Here is a 17,119-nt window from a genome sequence, read left to right on the forward strand (position 1 = left end):
CACAATCGCTGTTGGACTCTATATTCTCTAAGGCACACATCTCAGTGTGTACAAATGCATGAGTAGTAACACATAAAGATGTATAGAATGCCAGTAGATGCCTTATATATAGCATATCTGGAAGTTCTTTTAGGGACAAGCTTGGCCTCTCTTCCTCATCAGCACTAACATCAACGTGTCTATGTGCATGCTCTGCTATCAGGATATCTAACACTGGACAGGAAATGCTCAATTTCAGTGAGTTCTGGTTCAGTAGCAGGACCACCCCCATAGCCATGTGTTCTCATGTTACCACAACTTCTGTCATGTGTGCTGCTGTAATCATATCAGTGGTGTGGTGATGCACCTGACTATAGTTTCTGACATGGCCTCCCACTGCATTTATGTCAGTGACCATCTGCTTTTATATGCTTTTTCTGACAGACATATCACCTCTGCCTCTATCAAACAAGAAGGATCCATGGCAGTGAAAGGCTTTAATGATGGCCTCATTCTTTGCATCTGAATGGTGAGTTGCCTGGAACAGATGGTCTACATGCCATAATCCTGTATGACATGAAATAGAAAAAAGACAAAAGCAAGTTAGTAGCACAATAAGAATTCATTCTTCTTGAATAAAATATGTGCACCCATCATCAACACAAAAAAACTGAACACACAATGCTCATTTTGCACTACACACAGTTATCAAATCAGTCTCCCCTCCTTCCACTTTCATAGTTACACCATTTGCTTTATATAATGTAGATTCAGCCCTATGAACACTATGAAGATGCAAATGAGGTGTGAAATCATTAGTATTCCTGAATACCCAAACAAAAATCACTCTGCCTTATGACTGATGGGAGGAGCATTGACAATTGTTAGCTGCTTATGCCATGTATGTATTAATGATCACTCTGACTACGATAAGCAAAAATAAAGAGCTTTATCTGTCTGAAGTGTATACATCATGCAGAGCAAACTTAAAAAAGTGTAAGCACCTTGAGAGCTATGAGACAAACTTAGCAACATTGATATGCTTGCAATAATAGCACATACTCCATCATCTGCTTAATTTTTTTTTTATGAAATGCTAATTAGTTATATGACACATTGAAACAAAGATGCAAAGAAATGCCTGTGACATTGCATTTCAGAAAACTGAGAGAAGAAATATCTTGCAAGGTTGCCAACCTTACATTATTAGTAGCCTTAATTATATTTCAGTATCACATTCATCTAGACATGTTCAAGCAAATCAGGCAGGAACATTTTCTGGTCTTTCTACTGCTGGACCTGTAATTTGATGATCTTCTAATTCAAATCTGTATTGTATGTACATTTTCTGATTCTACTCTAAGCCTGTTTGAGTGGCAAAGAAGGATAAGAAACACAGCTGTGTGTGTGTGTTGTTATTGCACTGAACTGAGGGTTCAAATAAAGATAGTCCATTGTCTGAAAAAGTTAATGCATGTTTCCTGAGTATATACTCAGGTTTTAACACATATAAAGCAAGGAGACAATCCTGCATTTTCATTGTTATTCCCTGATATTTGCTACTACTGACAATTTTTTTCTTTTATTGTGTTTATCATTTGCTCATGTTTGGCAAAGGGAAAGCGTACTTCAGACTGGAAGCATTTTGTGACAGTCAACTAGAATCCATTGATGAAAGTATAACCTGAGAAATTTAATTAGGAATGCCATCATTCATACATGTTAGAGTGGCACGAGTGCACTTTGCTACAGGACTCTGAACAGCAGTAAGAGAAGTGATTCTACATCTCACAGAAGTATCACTGTAGCAAATGGTGTAAATGAAATTAAAGAAAAAGAAAATATGATGCAGGGTTTGAATCCATCTTGAAACCACTTGCTGCCTGTAATATCTACAGCAGATGTTCAAATGCAGCATGTGTCTTTTTAATGATATAACTGTTGTAAAATGGAAATTGAAGTCATGTCTGTCCTTGTGTTTGTGGTGTGGAATATAAATTGTTATATTTTTTATTTCCTTTGTAATTTGGATGCTGTTTAGCATAATGCAAACAAGGCTCACAGGTGATGGAAGAAGTGAACAATTTAATTACTTTGTTCTTCACTACCGCAAACACTCCTGTCACCACTGGATGGTATTTGTAATGATCAACTGATGTGCACATGAGATATACCTCTTTCTGTGCACCAAGTTTGCAAGCATTTTGTTAACAAAAAAACAAAATGCTTTATGGTTCAAATCCATCCTGTGTGAAGAGAATGTGGAAATTACTACTTAAATTTATGACTTACTTTCAACATAACTTCATATGCTTTTCCTGTTTCTTGCCTTCCTTGCTTGCTGCTGAGTAGCACATAATGAAGCTTATCTGATTAAGGACAAAAGTAAAAGTGATGAGCAAATGTCAGCAATCTGGACAGTGCTGAGTGAAGAACATCCAATTGCTGTGTAACCATCTCTGTGGTACAAGGTATAAGTGCAGTGACCTCAGAGAGACAGCACAGGTGATCTATAGTTCAAATCCAGTTAGCTCATTTTTATTTTATTTATTTGCAGAAAGGGTATCAGAATGCCATTTCTCACAACACTATGACTAGGACGGCAGCAATATATACAAATTGCTGTCATAAATAGGTTGATTGCAAGAAATGTGTTAGTAATGAATTGATATCTACACATTTCTAGATAGCATATCTCTGAGATTCATGCATTGGTATTATGCTAAGGACCTGGGGGCCCTTTCTGAGTTGAGCCAAGTTTTCCTGAAAGGATAATGATGTCCTGTTTCTGAATAGGACATTGAGAGCCAGACATTTACAAGCTATCTCATTAATGACTTACCTATGAAACCCACTTTACTGTGCCCCTACTTGTTTGATCATGACAATTATGATAATTAATTAAAAATGCACTTACATATCTGTGATGGGCATAATGCTCTAGTTAAAATCATCTTGACTCCTGACTTACCCCAACTCTGTGTTTAGGACAATATGTGTTGTGAATTATATAGGTATCATACCCCAGGCCTGCATTACTCAGCTCATGAAAGTGTATCCTCTGACATGTATTTTCAAATAGTGATACTGCCTCTTTCATGGGAACACAGTTACCAGTATTTCATAAAGTCACACATATATAGGCTTATCTGAAGTATATCTCCATTCATAAATCAAAAGAGACACACTGCCAGGTAAAGCACTCCCCTCAAATGCTAGAAATCATGTAAAAAAAAAAAGGATAGAGAGTGCACCACGGGCTGATACTCAAATTCCAATAAATAAGTCCAAGAGAATCACTAATAAAATAAAATCCTCCTTTATTGCGAACAACAAAGACTGCGGCTGCTGAAAAATAGTCCTTTAAAACATCCAATAACATGATGTCATAATTGACTTAAAGACACAGTTAAATCATATATATATATAAAAAACAAGACAAAAACAAAAAAAAAGCATATGCATAAAACATGTAATCTAAAACATGATTATTGAAAACTTTGACACAAGAAGATAACTATTAAAGTAATATAAAAGTGGGGGCCAATGTTTCAAATGGTTAAGAGGCTAAGAAGGGCTTAATAGAAAGTTTTCATTGAGCCCAAACCTCTTTCTTCAACTATTTCTAGCATTTTGCCTATCTACTGTCTCTCTTCATTCATCAGAACAAGAAAAATCTAAAATGTGATGTTCACCTGCCTCGGCTACATGTTTAGTGGTGGTGTTACCTTGGATGTGCTCTCTATCTCTATTCTATCTCTTAACCTCCTGGTCAGCACCCTGCATATTTGGCACTCAGCTAGGTAACTCAGCTAGGTATAAGTTAATGGATTTTACAACTGGCGTAGCTGTTTAAAACATAGTTCCTGTGTGTCAGGATGTATAAATATGTGGTGTTGGCTATGCATATGCATCTGCATTGAGAGAAAGAAAAAGGTGCCACTGTAATTAATGTAATGGTCATTCATTGGTCTGAGTTTATCATAGCAAAGTAGCCTGTTCAGCGATCTAACTATCAACTTTTATTTTATCATTGTCATCTATCATGAGGAGAATGTCTGTACTAGTCTCTGTTACACATGTTTATTATTATTATATATAATATATAATCCCTAATCCTATAGATCTTGCTACACATGGGTGGGATGATGATGATGATGGCTCTGAATCTTCTAATGATGGCTTCATTGTCTTTGTTCCTCTTTCCATCAGAAACAGCTTCAAGTACTGACTTTCTATTCTAACTAGTGATAAGTGAGTAAGTTAAAAATCAGACTTCTGTGTTGTGTATGCTGAGAGTCTATAGGTAGTAACCAGAGGCTCTCATGACTTGGTTCTGAACAACACATTGTATATATGTGTTGAGGATGCATACTATCTCTGTGAAGTAAATTGTATCAAAACCATATCTATTCTTGACTACACTTACATCAGAAAATCTACACATACAGGAGTATATGCATAGTCAAAAAAAAAAAAAAAAAGTGGTTGAATTGAGATAATCAATGAATGAGAAAAAGGCGCGTTCAGAGCCTCCCCCATAAAGGAAGACATCATCCCACAAATCTGTTGTAAAATAACAGTGAGTCTAGAAAAACAGAATCATGATTAAACACAGCCTGTATCATTGGGAATCGAAGTGAACAGTGACTTGACATCTAAGGGGGAAGGAATGAATCATCTCCATTCATACTGAATGCAGTATAGCTATAATAAACATAGTTAAATGGAGTTCTCCTGTAACACTGGCAAATAATTACCTTACTTGAAATGTATGCATTATTTATGCAATAGGTTTGATTCCTACCTTGTAAAACTAACTTTTTACAGTGTGCAGTTCACAAAAATATGTCCAAGTGACCCTGTTTAAGCTCCCAAAATCCAAGGCTTACAAGTCAAGCCATTAAGCATGTCAGTGTGAATAGACTGAGCATCACACATGGTAAATCTCACTTTCATATTTTATACCATCCTTGCTCTTTGATAAAGTCCCTTCCTCTTTGTTTGGCAAAAGATCTTACTGCTTTTCATTATGCAAATGCAGTTGGCATGAGTGTGTGTGTGTTTTCAATCTGGCTGTTAAATGCAGGATTGCTATTTGTTTGCAATTCAGACATCAAATTGCTGCTTGACTTCTGCAGACACGGCTGTGCTAAATTTATGGCAGAAATCTGGGGTGTTGAGGAGTCCAGTATTTTTGTGGCACTCCTTGTGAAGTGTTACAGCTGTAGGCTGCTGCAGAAGGACTATTATGGGTCTCACTGTAAGACTGAGGTTTGGAAAAGATTATTGAAGGCTGTTTCTAGTGCAGAGGGCATTCCCCACACTGAAGAAACTTGTTGAATTGTCACCGTTACTATAGTCACCTGAAACAGCACAAGAAGGACTTCATTAGCTGATGGGAAGATGAGTTTAGAACTGCTGACATCCCTCAGTTGGGTAAATATACTGACGCATCAGCATTAAATTATATAGCTTGCAGTAGACAGCCAAGACTATTAATCATTATTCTTTCATGTCTCTTCCTCTCTATTGTACAGCTGCAAAAGACATTGCATTGAATAGGAAGGTGAGCTAAGAGAGGTTTAATTGCCACAGAGAGCCATAGGGTACATATGCATCAGGTCTTACTGTAAGCCAAATAACTATTGTAATTGCGGCCGCAATGGTGCAGGGGTTAGCATTGTTGCCTCACAGCAAGAGGTTCTCCAGTTCAATCCTCAGCTGGGATGCCTTCTGTGTGGAGTCTGCATGCCCTTCCCTGTGGCCACGTGGGTTTTCTCCGGGTGCTCCGGTTTCCTCCCACTTCCCAAAAACATGCTCTAGGTGGATTGGGCACTCTAAGTTGGCCCTAGGTGTGAGTGTGTGCATGTGTGTGCCTTCTGTGGAAGGTTGGGCATCAGGCTGGCAACACGACACCGTAAAACTCCACTGCCAATCATGAGCGGACAGGTGATCCGCCGTGGTGACCTCTAACCGGGAAAAGCTGAAAGAAGAAGAAGAAGAAGATGAAAGTACTGAAATAAATAGCTGCATTTATGATATGATAGCAATTAAATTCATTAATGCTGCAAAAGACTAAGATCTTCCCATCATACCTGGATGTGGCAAAGGCATACAAACTGGATAATCATTAACATATATTTGTGTATTTTGTGAAATTATATAGTTATGTGACATGGCATGGATCTAATTCTCTCTCCTTTTTGTCTCACCCGACGACTTCTCTCTCAATTTATTTATTTATTTATTCTGGAATATTTTACATTGTTTATAAATGCTCTGTTGCCATACATTTCTGCTTATATAAGCTGCCATGCAGAATGGAGAGGTAGATGAAACATTGTGGATTTGCCTGCCATCCCTCCACATGTTACAACACTGACACCCAGTACTTCAGGTTCCCAACCTGTCAGCACTGCATCCACATCCTCCTGCCCTACCTGCTCAGTCCATGTCAGGTAGGTCTGCTCTGGTTGCTGGTGCACTAGTACCCTCTGGGATTAGTAATAGTAGTAGTGGAGGTGGTGATTTGTCACCTGGCAACAGCTGACAATGCTGGTCAAGGTATCATGAAGAGGGACCGCAGTGCCCAAATCAGATGTATAGAAAAGGTGCTTTGTCAAATAGCCAAGGTGATGCCACATTGAGGACTGACACAGGAAACTGAAACAGGAGACAGTGATGACAGTTCTGAGGGAGATGACTAGATTCTCACTGTTCTTAGGCTTGACATGGGCATGCCTCTGATGTCCCTCAACTGTCGCCAATCATGGTGTCTCCCAACCTTTTGTGTCCATCATGATCCCTGTCTGTCTTGCATGTCCTGTATATCATAAGATCATAGGATCATAGAAAGGTTACTAGGCTACTGATGCAGAGGTCATTTCAAGCCTAGCCATTTCATCCCAATGCAATACTATAGATATTCTAGTCAATACCCAGGATTGTATTTAGTAATGACTACCCATATCCAGGAGGGTTGTGGGTGCTATCCCCAGTAAGAATTTATGGTGCTCTATCTACCACTTGTCTAGGTTCTTTTTGAACAGTATCATAGAGGTGCTCTGCTTCACATGAATGGGCAGCCTATTCCAAAGATGCAGCACTCACTGGGAGACAAATCTGCCCCCTCCAGCACATCCTATTCAAGTCACAGGCCATATTTGGGTTCCTAGAACATGTAGCTCTAGTCCCATTTGATTTATGGATGTGCAGCAAATGCATTAGGCTTGGGTCAGAGATTTATCTGTAAACCTGACATAAATCTCCCCTAACAAGTCTATATGATACTGAGTATAGTGATGGGAACTTTGTGACTTTAGTCAGTCTGTGTTTTATATGTTCTGGAGTCCCTTGATCTTCTTAGTTCAAAACCTTTGAGGTCTCTCCAATTGCTGCAGGTGCTTTGTACAGTACATGCTGAAAGGGGCACTAAACTCAATTATGGGCCTGTTTAGTGATGAGTATAGAGGGGAAACTTCCTTTGCACTAGAGACAATGCCTTTTTTGATCAAGTGTGATATGTAGAAAGCCTTCCTTACTACAGTAGACAAATGGTGGTCAAAATTAAGGTTGAAGTCTACTTGTGATCCCAGATCCCTTACTACATCATATGTACATAGAGTTTTGTTGTTAATTTGACAGTGTGAAGGAACATTGTTTTTACCGAAGGGAATGATGATGTATTTTTTTGCATTCAGTTTGAGAACATGACTACACCAGTCATTGGTTTGTGTAAGACACTCCTGAAATATACTGACGTCATATGGGGATTTAGTAATTGCACCCAGTTTGCAGTCATCCACAGACCTGATCAGCCACAGCCCCTTAGTCTTGGCCTGAACTTCTCAGAAGTATATATACCAAACAGTAGGGGGTCCAGCACTGACCTTTGTGGCACCCCCCCCCCGGTGACAGTTCTGGTGGTTGATGTGTTCACCCACATTGATAGTGTGTGACCAGTTTGTGAGCCAGTTGGCAATCCATTTTACAGCAAAGGGGTTTACATTCAGTTTGCTAAGCTTATCAGTAATGCCTGATTGTGGAATTGTGTCAAAGGCTTTTGCCAAGTTGTGGTATACTGTGTGCACAGATTTGCCTTCGTCAATGGCCCTGGTCACATTTTCAAAGAAATCCACCATATTTAACAGGCAGGATCTGCCTTTGATAAAGTTGAATTGGGTCAGGTCCAGGATTTGAAGCTCACCTATATCTTTATTTATGAGGTCCATAATGGCATGTTCCATGGCTTTACAGATGAGGCTGGTAAGACTTATGGGTCGATAGTTCCCTGGGTATGTTGCTCAGCCATGTTTGGGAAGGGGAATCACTGTTGCTGTTCTCCATTCTGCAGGTACAAAGCCTCTGGTTAGGCTATGATTGACAGGGTACTTAATGGTGATGCTAGTTCATGTTTTAGTTTGTTTAGAAGACAGCCTGGGATGCTATATGGTCCCTGGAGGCTGCGTGTTTTGCCTTAATTATGTGCTCTTCAGATACATATGGTGGGGGTAGGTCATTGGGGGCAAGGGTTGTGGAAGATTGGAGCAGATAAAGGAGTTAATGTTTCACCAAATCTGTCCAATAGGTGGTTTGCTATCTTTGCAGGATCAGTGTGTGTGATACCATTAGTCAGTAGTTCAGCACATGCTTGGGTTCTACCTTTTAGGCTATGTACATAGTTGTAAAAGGCTTTATGGTTATCCCTGGCTGCTTCCTCGCCTATGCTTCCTACCTGACCTCCATATTCCAAAGCCCCTTCCCCAACATGCCACTCTGTTTGAAAGTAAAAAACAAATAAAACTTTGGCACCTGTCCCACAAAAAATAAAGAGCCATGCATAGCTCTCCACGTCACCTATGTGTCTTCCTGACACACTTGATTTAGTACAATTGGCTCTACAACATTATTCTATTGTTGCCACCTACCCTTGCCATGGTGACAGTTCAAATTCAGCAAACTCTGTCTAGACATTTATGTTGTGAAGAAGTAGATAGCTATGGTTCTCTACAACTAACTTCTGGCAGATATCTATATTCTTTCACTGTGTCCTCCCCTCTGCTTGCACCCCCCATTTCACCACTTTCCTGTCAACCCCTTTCTCATATGTTTAATCTGGTCAAAAAATAGAGTCACACAATACACATGACCAGAAATGGCCAACAAGAAAGCCTTCACTTTTTCTCCACAACATTTGTGTTCAGGGTTCAGTCCTGGGTCCTCTCCTGTTTGGTATCTACTTCTCTGAAGTACAGGCTAAAACAGAAAGTGTTTGGCTAACAAAGTTTGCAGATGACTGTAAACTATGAGCTATAATCAAAACTCCTAATGATGTGGACATACTACAAAAGGGCCTCACTGAGACAGATGCCTGATGTCAAAGCCCTGGCCTGAAGCTCAATGCCAAAAAGTATATTGTCATCCCCTTTGGTAAAAACTCTGTTCCCATGAACTACCACATAGCTGGTAGACTACTTAATGCCGAAAATGTGATAAGAGACCTTGGGACACAGGTGGACAGTAGTCTCTCCTCTGATAATCACATTGCCACAGTGGTCAAGAAATCCTTCTATGTGGCTCACCTCATTACAAAATGTTTCTCATCCAGAAATAAAGAGGTCATTGTTCCCCTCTACTCATCACTCATCAGACCCATTATAGAGTACAATGCCCCTTTTTGTATGTACATCACAAGACATCTACAACAACTGGAAAGGATTACTGGCCTCAAACAGATGCCCTACGCAGACCATCTCAAAAAACTCCAGCTTTACACCACCGCATATCGCCTACTCAGAGGCCATCTCTGCCTAACAAACAAAGCTAAGTCAAACCCAAAGCTGTTGGACATACTTCACTTAAAGAAATCCCAATCACTCTGAGCTACATGCTCTAGGGACCTAAACCTTGTCACCACAATAAACAGAACATGCTGGACGGATAGATTCCTATTCCAGAGACTTCCCATACTCTAGAACAGACTACCTAACTATGTCAAACAGAGCTCCTCATTAGCACTCTTCAAGAAAAATCTTGATGATTGGATGGGAAATAGGAAATTCACCCCAGGGATCACTTCTGTGGCTCTACTCGACAGTGGCACAGGAAAATAATTTTCTTGGGTGGCGAAAGCCAGGGTACATTTTTGGCTAGGCTTATATAGGCCTTAGGGCCAATAGCCTAGTACCTACCTATGAACCTATGAACCTATGAGTTTGGCATGATTCACCAATGGTGAGAGATGGTGAATGGCTGTTCATGTCCTATGATAAAACTAGGTCAGTTGCCATCATCCCCAATAGTCCAGTCATCCTCATGCAAATGTACTTAAACATGCTGTACTACTGGAATACAGACTAAAGGTGGAATACAGGCAATGCTTGGCAACAGTTACTTTAACATTTTTTGACTACTTGATGCAACAAAATGCAACTTTCGTTGAAGAGTATTGACAGAAATCACTTGTCTGAAGACTGATTTTTGGCCCATAACATCAAGGATTCAATTCAAGATGTACGTCACATTACTTATATTTGTGATGTTATTCTTCTATGATATGTTTCATGACATACATTTATTTTTTTATCCAGTTATAACCTTTAATTAACAAATTTTGAATACTGTTGCAAAAACATACTTGTAAACACATCTATTTAGTAGACCACCCTTATTCTAATGTCTTAATCAGGTTTTGCATCTCCTTCAGCTTCTTGATCCCCAGATCCATTAGTTAATAGTACACAGCATGACAGATGAATAATGAGGACACACTATACAGATGTGTATTAATGACCTATGACACCAACCTTTGATATATGTCTATCTCTATCTTCATCCCTTCTCTCTCACCCCTTTGTACTGTTTACTATTCATTACATTGCCGGATGTAACTTACATCTTACAACATTTTTATACTGTCATTACTTTGCTGAAGGCTAATACCTACATCTTCTGTTGGTCAAATAGGTTATTGTTGTCATTTCAATGCTGTGATTTTGACGTGTGAAATAGGATTTCTTTTGTGTGTTATTTAATATAATGATGAAGTCTATTAAACATAATATTTCATCTTGACAACATTTCAAATCCAGCATTATGTGAAGCTCTTACTGCCTGTTTTTATAAATGTCTTTCATGTGAATATGTTGCTATATATCTGTCTAACCCCCTTCTGTTTTATCACTTGTAGTCCTCAGAATTTGAATGTCTGGCAATGAGCAAATGTAGTATGTAATGCTAAATGGAATTTCAAGTGTTATTGTAAAATGTGATGAGTTTTTGCCGTAAAAGTCATTGCCAGGGTTAGAGTAGTACAAATAACACTGCATCCACTGTGCTAAAGTAAAACAGAACCAGGGTAATAAACTGTGGCACACTTACTCTTCCATATGTATCCAGCTGCTGGATATTATGTAAAGTGCAAGAGATTCTACAATTGATATAACTGAAATGAGTACTGCTGCCAGCTTAATGTTTTTATTGAACATGCTGTCACAATTTGTGCAATAAGCATACTTAGGATACTCATTCCTGTGTAGTCTTACAGTCATGATCAACATTTATTCTAATAATCATATTCTCATATTCTTTGTAAAATGATCTGCATGCTACACTCAAACTCTTCTTCAGCTCTGCTTTTTCATTTAGCTCATTGAGCTTACACCTAGTGCCACAGAGAATGCAAGGTGACATGTGGACTTTGTCCACTCAGTACTGTCCAGACTGCTGATGGCTGAGCATCACCACTAAGCCTGTTTGCACTGCAGAATGATTACAAAATTAAAATGTTCACTTTTTTCATTCAGCAGTAAACACTGCTCACTGCCTAACATCACACAGACAGGGAAAGCAAGTACAACAACTCATATTTGAAATAAGCTTTGGCCATAACATATGAAAAGTATACTACAACATGCTAAGTGTATATATGCAACATGTTAACATAAAACAGATCTGTCCAACATTTAATCACAATCAACATTTTCTCCCTGCTCCTTATTTGCACAAAGGTTGGCAGGGAGCACTACTGAACACAGCTGAACACTGCTACTTCACATTCCAAGTTCAACACCTCAAAGTATAATCATGCATGTGCTAATACTTCAAGAACATACGCACAAATAATTTTCTCACATTGCACTTTAGGAAAAGATTTGGAACAAAACTAAGTATTATTACTGGATTTTATTCCTTCATTATACGGAAATTGCTTAATGTACTCAAGTGAACTGCAGTTAATTGTGTGATTTAACTGACTACATCATTCTAGACAGGTCTGTACTGCAACAATTACACTTGCAAATATCTGATGAGAGAGAGCCTTGACACACATACTTCATCATTACTAAGCCTTTCTGCATTGGTATATTAAGGATTGTGTTGTAGTGATAGCGTACATTGCATATGCACATGCAGATACCATTGCTAGTAACAGTAGCAGTCATTAATGTTTACATGCCATCATCCTAACCTGATGAGCCATGAATGCTTCATTGTCCATTCTGTGTTTCACAGCTGTGTGTGTCTCATGTACACTATACAGGTATGTGTTAGTATCAGCTCTGCAATATACAGTAATGATAGCATAGCTGACCCAAGTCAGCAGTACATACGTATTATTGATCATAAGATTGCAGTTACTCCTGCCTATCAACCAATATGGTTTACACAAAACCTTCAATATCACAATACCTTCTCTGACACAGAATGAGAAACTAATCCTATGTGCACCGCATGATCAAACTGCAGAAGTCAGACTTCTGCAGTGATGCTTGCATTACGTACTGTGCCCTCTAGATTGTGTAACTAGATATGTAAGGGATTCTACTCTTATAGCAGTCAAAGTGTGTGTGTGTGTGTGTGTGTGTGTGTGTGTGTGTGTGTGTGTGTGTGTGTGTGTGTGTGTGTGTGTGTGTATGAACTTGTGGGTTGTGCATAGAGTCATGTAAATATGAGCTTATGTACTGCTGGCCTCACTGAAATAGTCTGGAAAATCTTTTCATTGCAGGGTGAGTGCACATCAGTGTTGGACCCTTCTCCCAACATCATCTTCTCTGCAACACAATGTTGATATCATCCTCTATAAAGTTCACCCTCACATAATAGAAGGCAGACTTCTGTGGCAGTACTTGTGTTAAGTACTGGGCACTCTAAGTTCTGTAAATAGATAGGAAAGGGGTTCATTTATTACAGCAGTCATCTTATGTGTCATACTTCCCATGGGCATTTGCCTATAATACACTTGCATGTAGATTGTGTCAGTAGATATTAAGAAGTTCAAATACAGCAGTGAGACTGGCTTGAGTGTGTGTGTGTGTGTGTGTGTGTGTGTGTGTGTGTGTGTGTGTGTGTGTGTGTGTGTGTGTGTGTCTGTCTGTGTGTGTGTATATATGTAAATGGATTCAGGAGTGTCTTAAACCTCTTACTATTGACAAAATGTAGGATCCCACATAGCCGTAGAAGTAATTTTGCACACACAAATCCTTTGCATGACACAGCTAATGTTATTTCTTCAATGATGCAGTGTGACTCACATGTAGTCAGACTTCTCATGTGTGTGCTTCTAATACACTTGCATGTAAAGTCTATCAGTAGATTGGTATGGAGTTCAAATATAGGAATTCCTGTCTTCTGTGAGTGTGTGTTTCTTCCTCTTACCCGGTAGAATAGGCTATGAATACATATATGATGTATATCTATAGACCATGTTTATGCTGTGCAACCACTTTTTTGCTAAAACATCAGGGTAATATACAACGGTGATGTCATTCATCAAAATATGTGGTACAATTGACATTTGATTTCATTGTTTTCAAGAAAACAAATTTATGTTTAAATAGTGCAGTACAGTACACAGAGATACCAATTTCTCCATGGTGGTATGAATGTGGAGTTTGTTTCACCCATCCCTCCCTTATGTATGTGTGCTATGCACCCTGATGCAAGAGGCAAAGCCACACTTGCAAAAATATCCTTCCTTTATTATTTGAATTGCTGCAATATTATATTCAATTGTTGGGGTTTCAAATGTATCACTTTTCAAATACTGGTTCTTTTGAAAGCCAGTTTTCAAACTTACTACTTTCAAGTCATGTGTTTCCAATTTTAGGACATGAATCCAGAATTTCTGCATAAGCTTAGATGACCTACAGTTATGGATACAGACTCGTACCATTGATGTCCACAATTAGATCTACACCTTGTTTACAAGTAGTTAAAACAAAAATAGTTTACTTTGTGTGCCTCTTCCAGTCATCTGGTATAACCTATGTTAATGCTCAATGTAAATACTGAGATATTTTTAAATAAAGTGGTCGATTTTCTCAATCATCTTTACTGTATGTTCTCTTATTATAGTGCTTCCTATATAAAATGAAATTACTGACTGCCTTACTCTTAATGATGCCTGTCAACTTTAAATTTTCTTAGTACAGTCTATGAGTTCTTAGTGTAGATTTTGGATGTGTTTTTGACAGAGACCCTTCGTTTTTTTAACCCAGTGCTGATGTCATTGGAGCCTGTTCTTCCAAGAGAGTCATGTTATTTACTTCAGGATGGAGCTAGGGTCTTAAGTAGAAAACCCCAATGGATGCATTGATATACAGAGTATGTGATGTATAGCAGGCTTTCACTGAAGAAAAAAAAAGAGAAGAAATGGTGGCATCAACTTATAGGCTGCATGCATCTATACTATATCAGAAATGACTGAAGTGTAACACAGAGTTGAACATATATTAACAGTTATGCATGCCCCATGATTATATAGGTTGCTTTAAAGTGTGATATGTGGCCTGTACATTTCAAGTTATCAAAAAAAAAAAAAAAAACCTAGAAAAGTCAGGTGTTAAGACTGTGTGTGTGTGTGTGTGTGTGTGTGTGTGTGTGTGTGTGTGTGTGTGTGTGTGTGTGTGTGTGTGTGTGTGTGTGTGTGTACTGCAGGAGAACAGCACATTTAACAAACAGTATGAAAGAACAGTCTTTAGAGGATTTTTAAAGCAGTATGCTGTGGCATTTATCACTGCATTATAAAGGTATCTTAAAATGAAAGGCACAATTGAAAAGAATGCTAATATGAATATTTGTCTGACACAGTCTGTTGCATCTGCATAGTGTGTAAAATATTTTAAAAAAGCATAGAAAAACATCTCTTTATTTAATACTTAATAATCAGGCTACAGATTAGATTAAACATTCTATTATGGCCGTGCCATGAGTAAGCAGTTCCAGTGAGTACTATAGATGTTTAATATTGTTAAACATTGAAGACAATAACTGATGAACATTGTGTGCCTTGCATTAACTTTCTTCAAACTTTTTACTTTTGTAACCAAATAAGTACAGCTGGTATTGATTGTTAATATTTGTATACATAGGTTTATAGGCTTGTTTTTAGTGACATTTTTTTTTTCTTTTATCTCCTTTTTATACACCTCTTATAAAGACAGGCAAATTCTTCTACAGCATGCCAATTTACCATACTGCAACAAAATACAAATAGATATCTTCTTATCATCTCTGCCATACAATATAAATTCACTTCATCACACCTGAGCCACCTGTCCTACTGTATCCCTACATTCTGTCATGTCTGTGGAATAGTTGCACGTCAAATGGTATAAACATTTTGGAGAAAAAAAAGATGTACAGCTAGAAGATGTAAACATAATTTAAATACATATAAAGGACATGTAAATTGTGACATTTTAAGAGATTCCAACAGTGCACATAATCATTACCAAAATATTAAAAATTACAGTAAATACTTACATAAAATAGTAAAAAATTGGTATCTGTTTTGTCAGCAGACTTGTTCTTATAACTATTAATAGGAAGAACTTTAATTTACACTTTAGCAAAGACATTTATAATCACATTTAAAAAATGTGTTCTCTACAAGAATTTATTTTGTATTAGTCAACCAGAGACATATAAACAGACAGATGAAAAAAAATCTGAAAAACAAGAAGACAAACAGACATGGCAGCCAACAGAAAAGTGCAGTGAATTGTTAAATGTTAATGTAGACATTCAATCGTATTAATGCAGTTATTGTTTTTCTTCTTTCCACAAAAACATTGAGCAGAAGGCTACAACTTCAAGTTATAAATTACATATTTGTAAATTATCCTCTGGTGTGCAGTCTAAATAGAAAGCAAGCAACATAACAACCCTCTCCTAAGACATTTCTTCAGTTTCCTGAAGTACAAATTAAAACTAATTTAGGAAGACCACCTGACAGTTCAGAAGTCATTTATCATATGAGAAGTACAATATGATGAAATGAAATCAAGATTCATACTACTTGATGCTAATCAGGTGACAAGTGAGCTTATTTTTATTATACATTAGAAAAACACCTCACTTCTCATATCTATAAATAGCTTTGTGTTGTTACATTCATGAACTTAGTTGTGACTCTAATGTAAATTCATATCTTTCAGCATTAGATTTAATTATTTTACTATTAAAACTAGAAATATAAATCACATAGTAGTTCTCCTTCAGATGACTGTTCAGATATATATTTTTTAAATATGCAATGTAAAAATTATTTACACATGATGACTGAAAGAATGAAAATAGATATTCACCATAATTTCCTCTTTTCCTGGGTTCTGTTGTTGAATCTTTGTCTTGCCGATTAGGTTTCTTAACAACTGAATAGATATCTCTTTCTGTCATGTTGTCTGATTTTTACAATTCTCTGTTTTATTTCTCTGTAACCTTTTTACGCTATCTTCTCCTTAACTATATGTATGTTGCAATATGTCTTTCTGTAGTCTCCTTTTTCCTGTTTCTTATTTCTTTTGTGTCACATGCCAACTTCCTCTTAAACTTCTCTTTTCATTAAACATTTTTATTTCATTGCCTTACTTGTCATGATTCTCTCAATGTTTCTTCCCACTTCTTCCTGTTTTCTCATACCTTCTCACTCTATAACAGTCTCTAGCATGACTTAAAGACAGTTTATGTATCCGTCTTTCTCATTATGCTGTGTTAGATCTGTCATCTGAAAACTGCAAAGAAGAAAAAATGCAATGCCAAAAACATGTTTAATTAAATAAAGCAAATGTATATATTTACAACTGAAAGAATTAATTTGAAATAGAATAATGTCCATTAGTTTTTGGCATATTTG

The 17,119-nt window shown here is 37.6% G+C and overlaps 1 protein-coding gene across 1 annotated transcript in view; it reads right to left on the reverse strand.

Annotated features, from left to right (window-relative positions):
* LOC122808149 overlaps positions 1-16,751 on the reverse strand; it is a 773,706-nt gene extending 756,955 nt beyond the window's left edge. The window contains exon 1 of the mRNA XM_044079121.1: positions 16,572-16,751. Within this exon, the coding sequence (XP_043935056.1) occupies positions 16,572-16,662 (91 nt within the window). The 5' untranslated portion in view covers positions 16,663-16,751. The remainder of the gene's footprint in view (positions 1-16,571) is intronic.
* Between the last annotated feature and the right edge of the window lie 368 nt (positions 16,752-17,119).

Source organism: Protopterus annectens, chromosome 8.part0 (assembly GCF_019279795.1).
Source record: "Protopterus annectens isolate FY-2018-M chromosome 8.part0, PAN1.0, whole genome shotgun sequence".
NCBI lineage: Eukaryota > Metazoa > Chordata > Ceratodontiformes > Protopteridae > Protopterus > Protopterus annectens.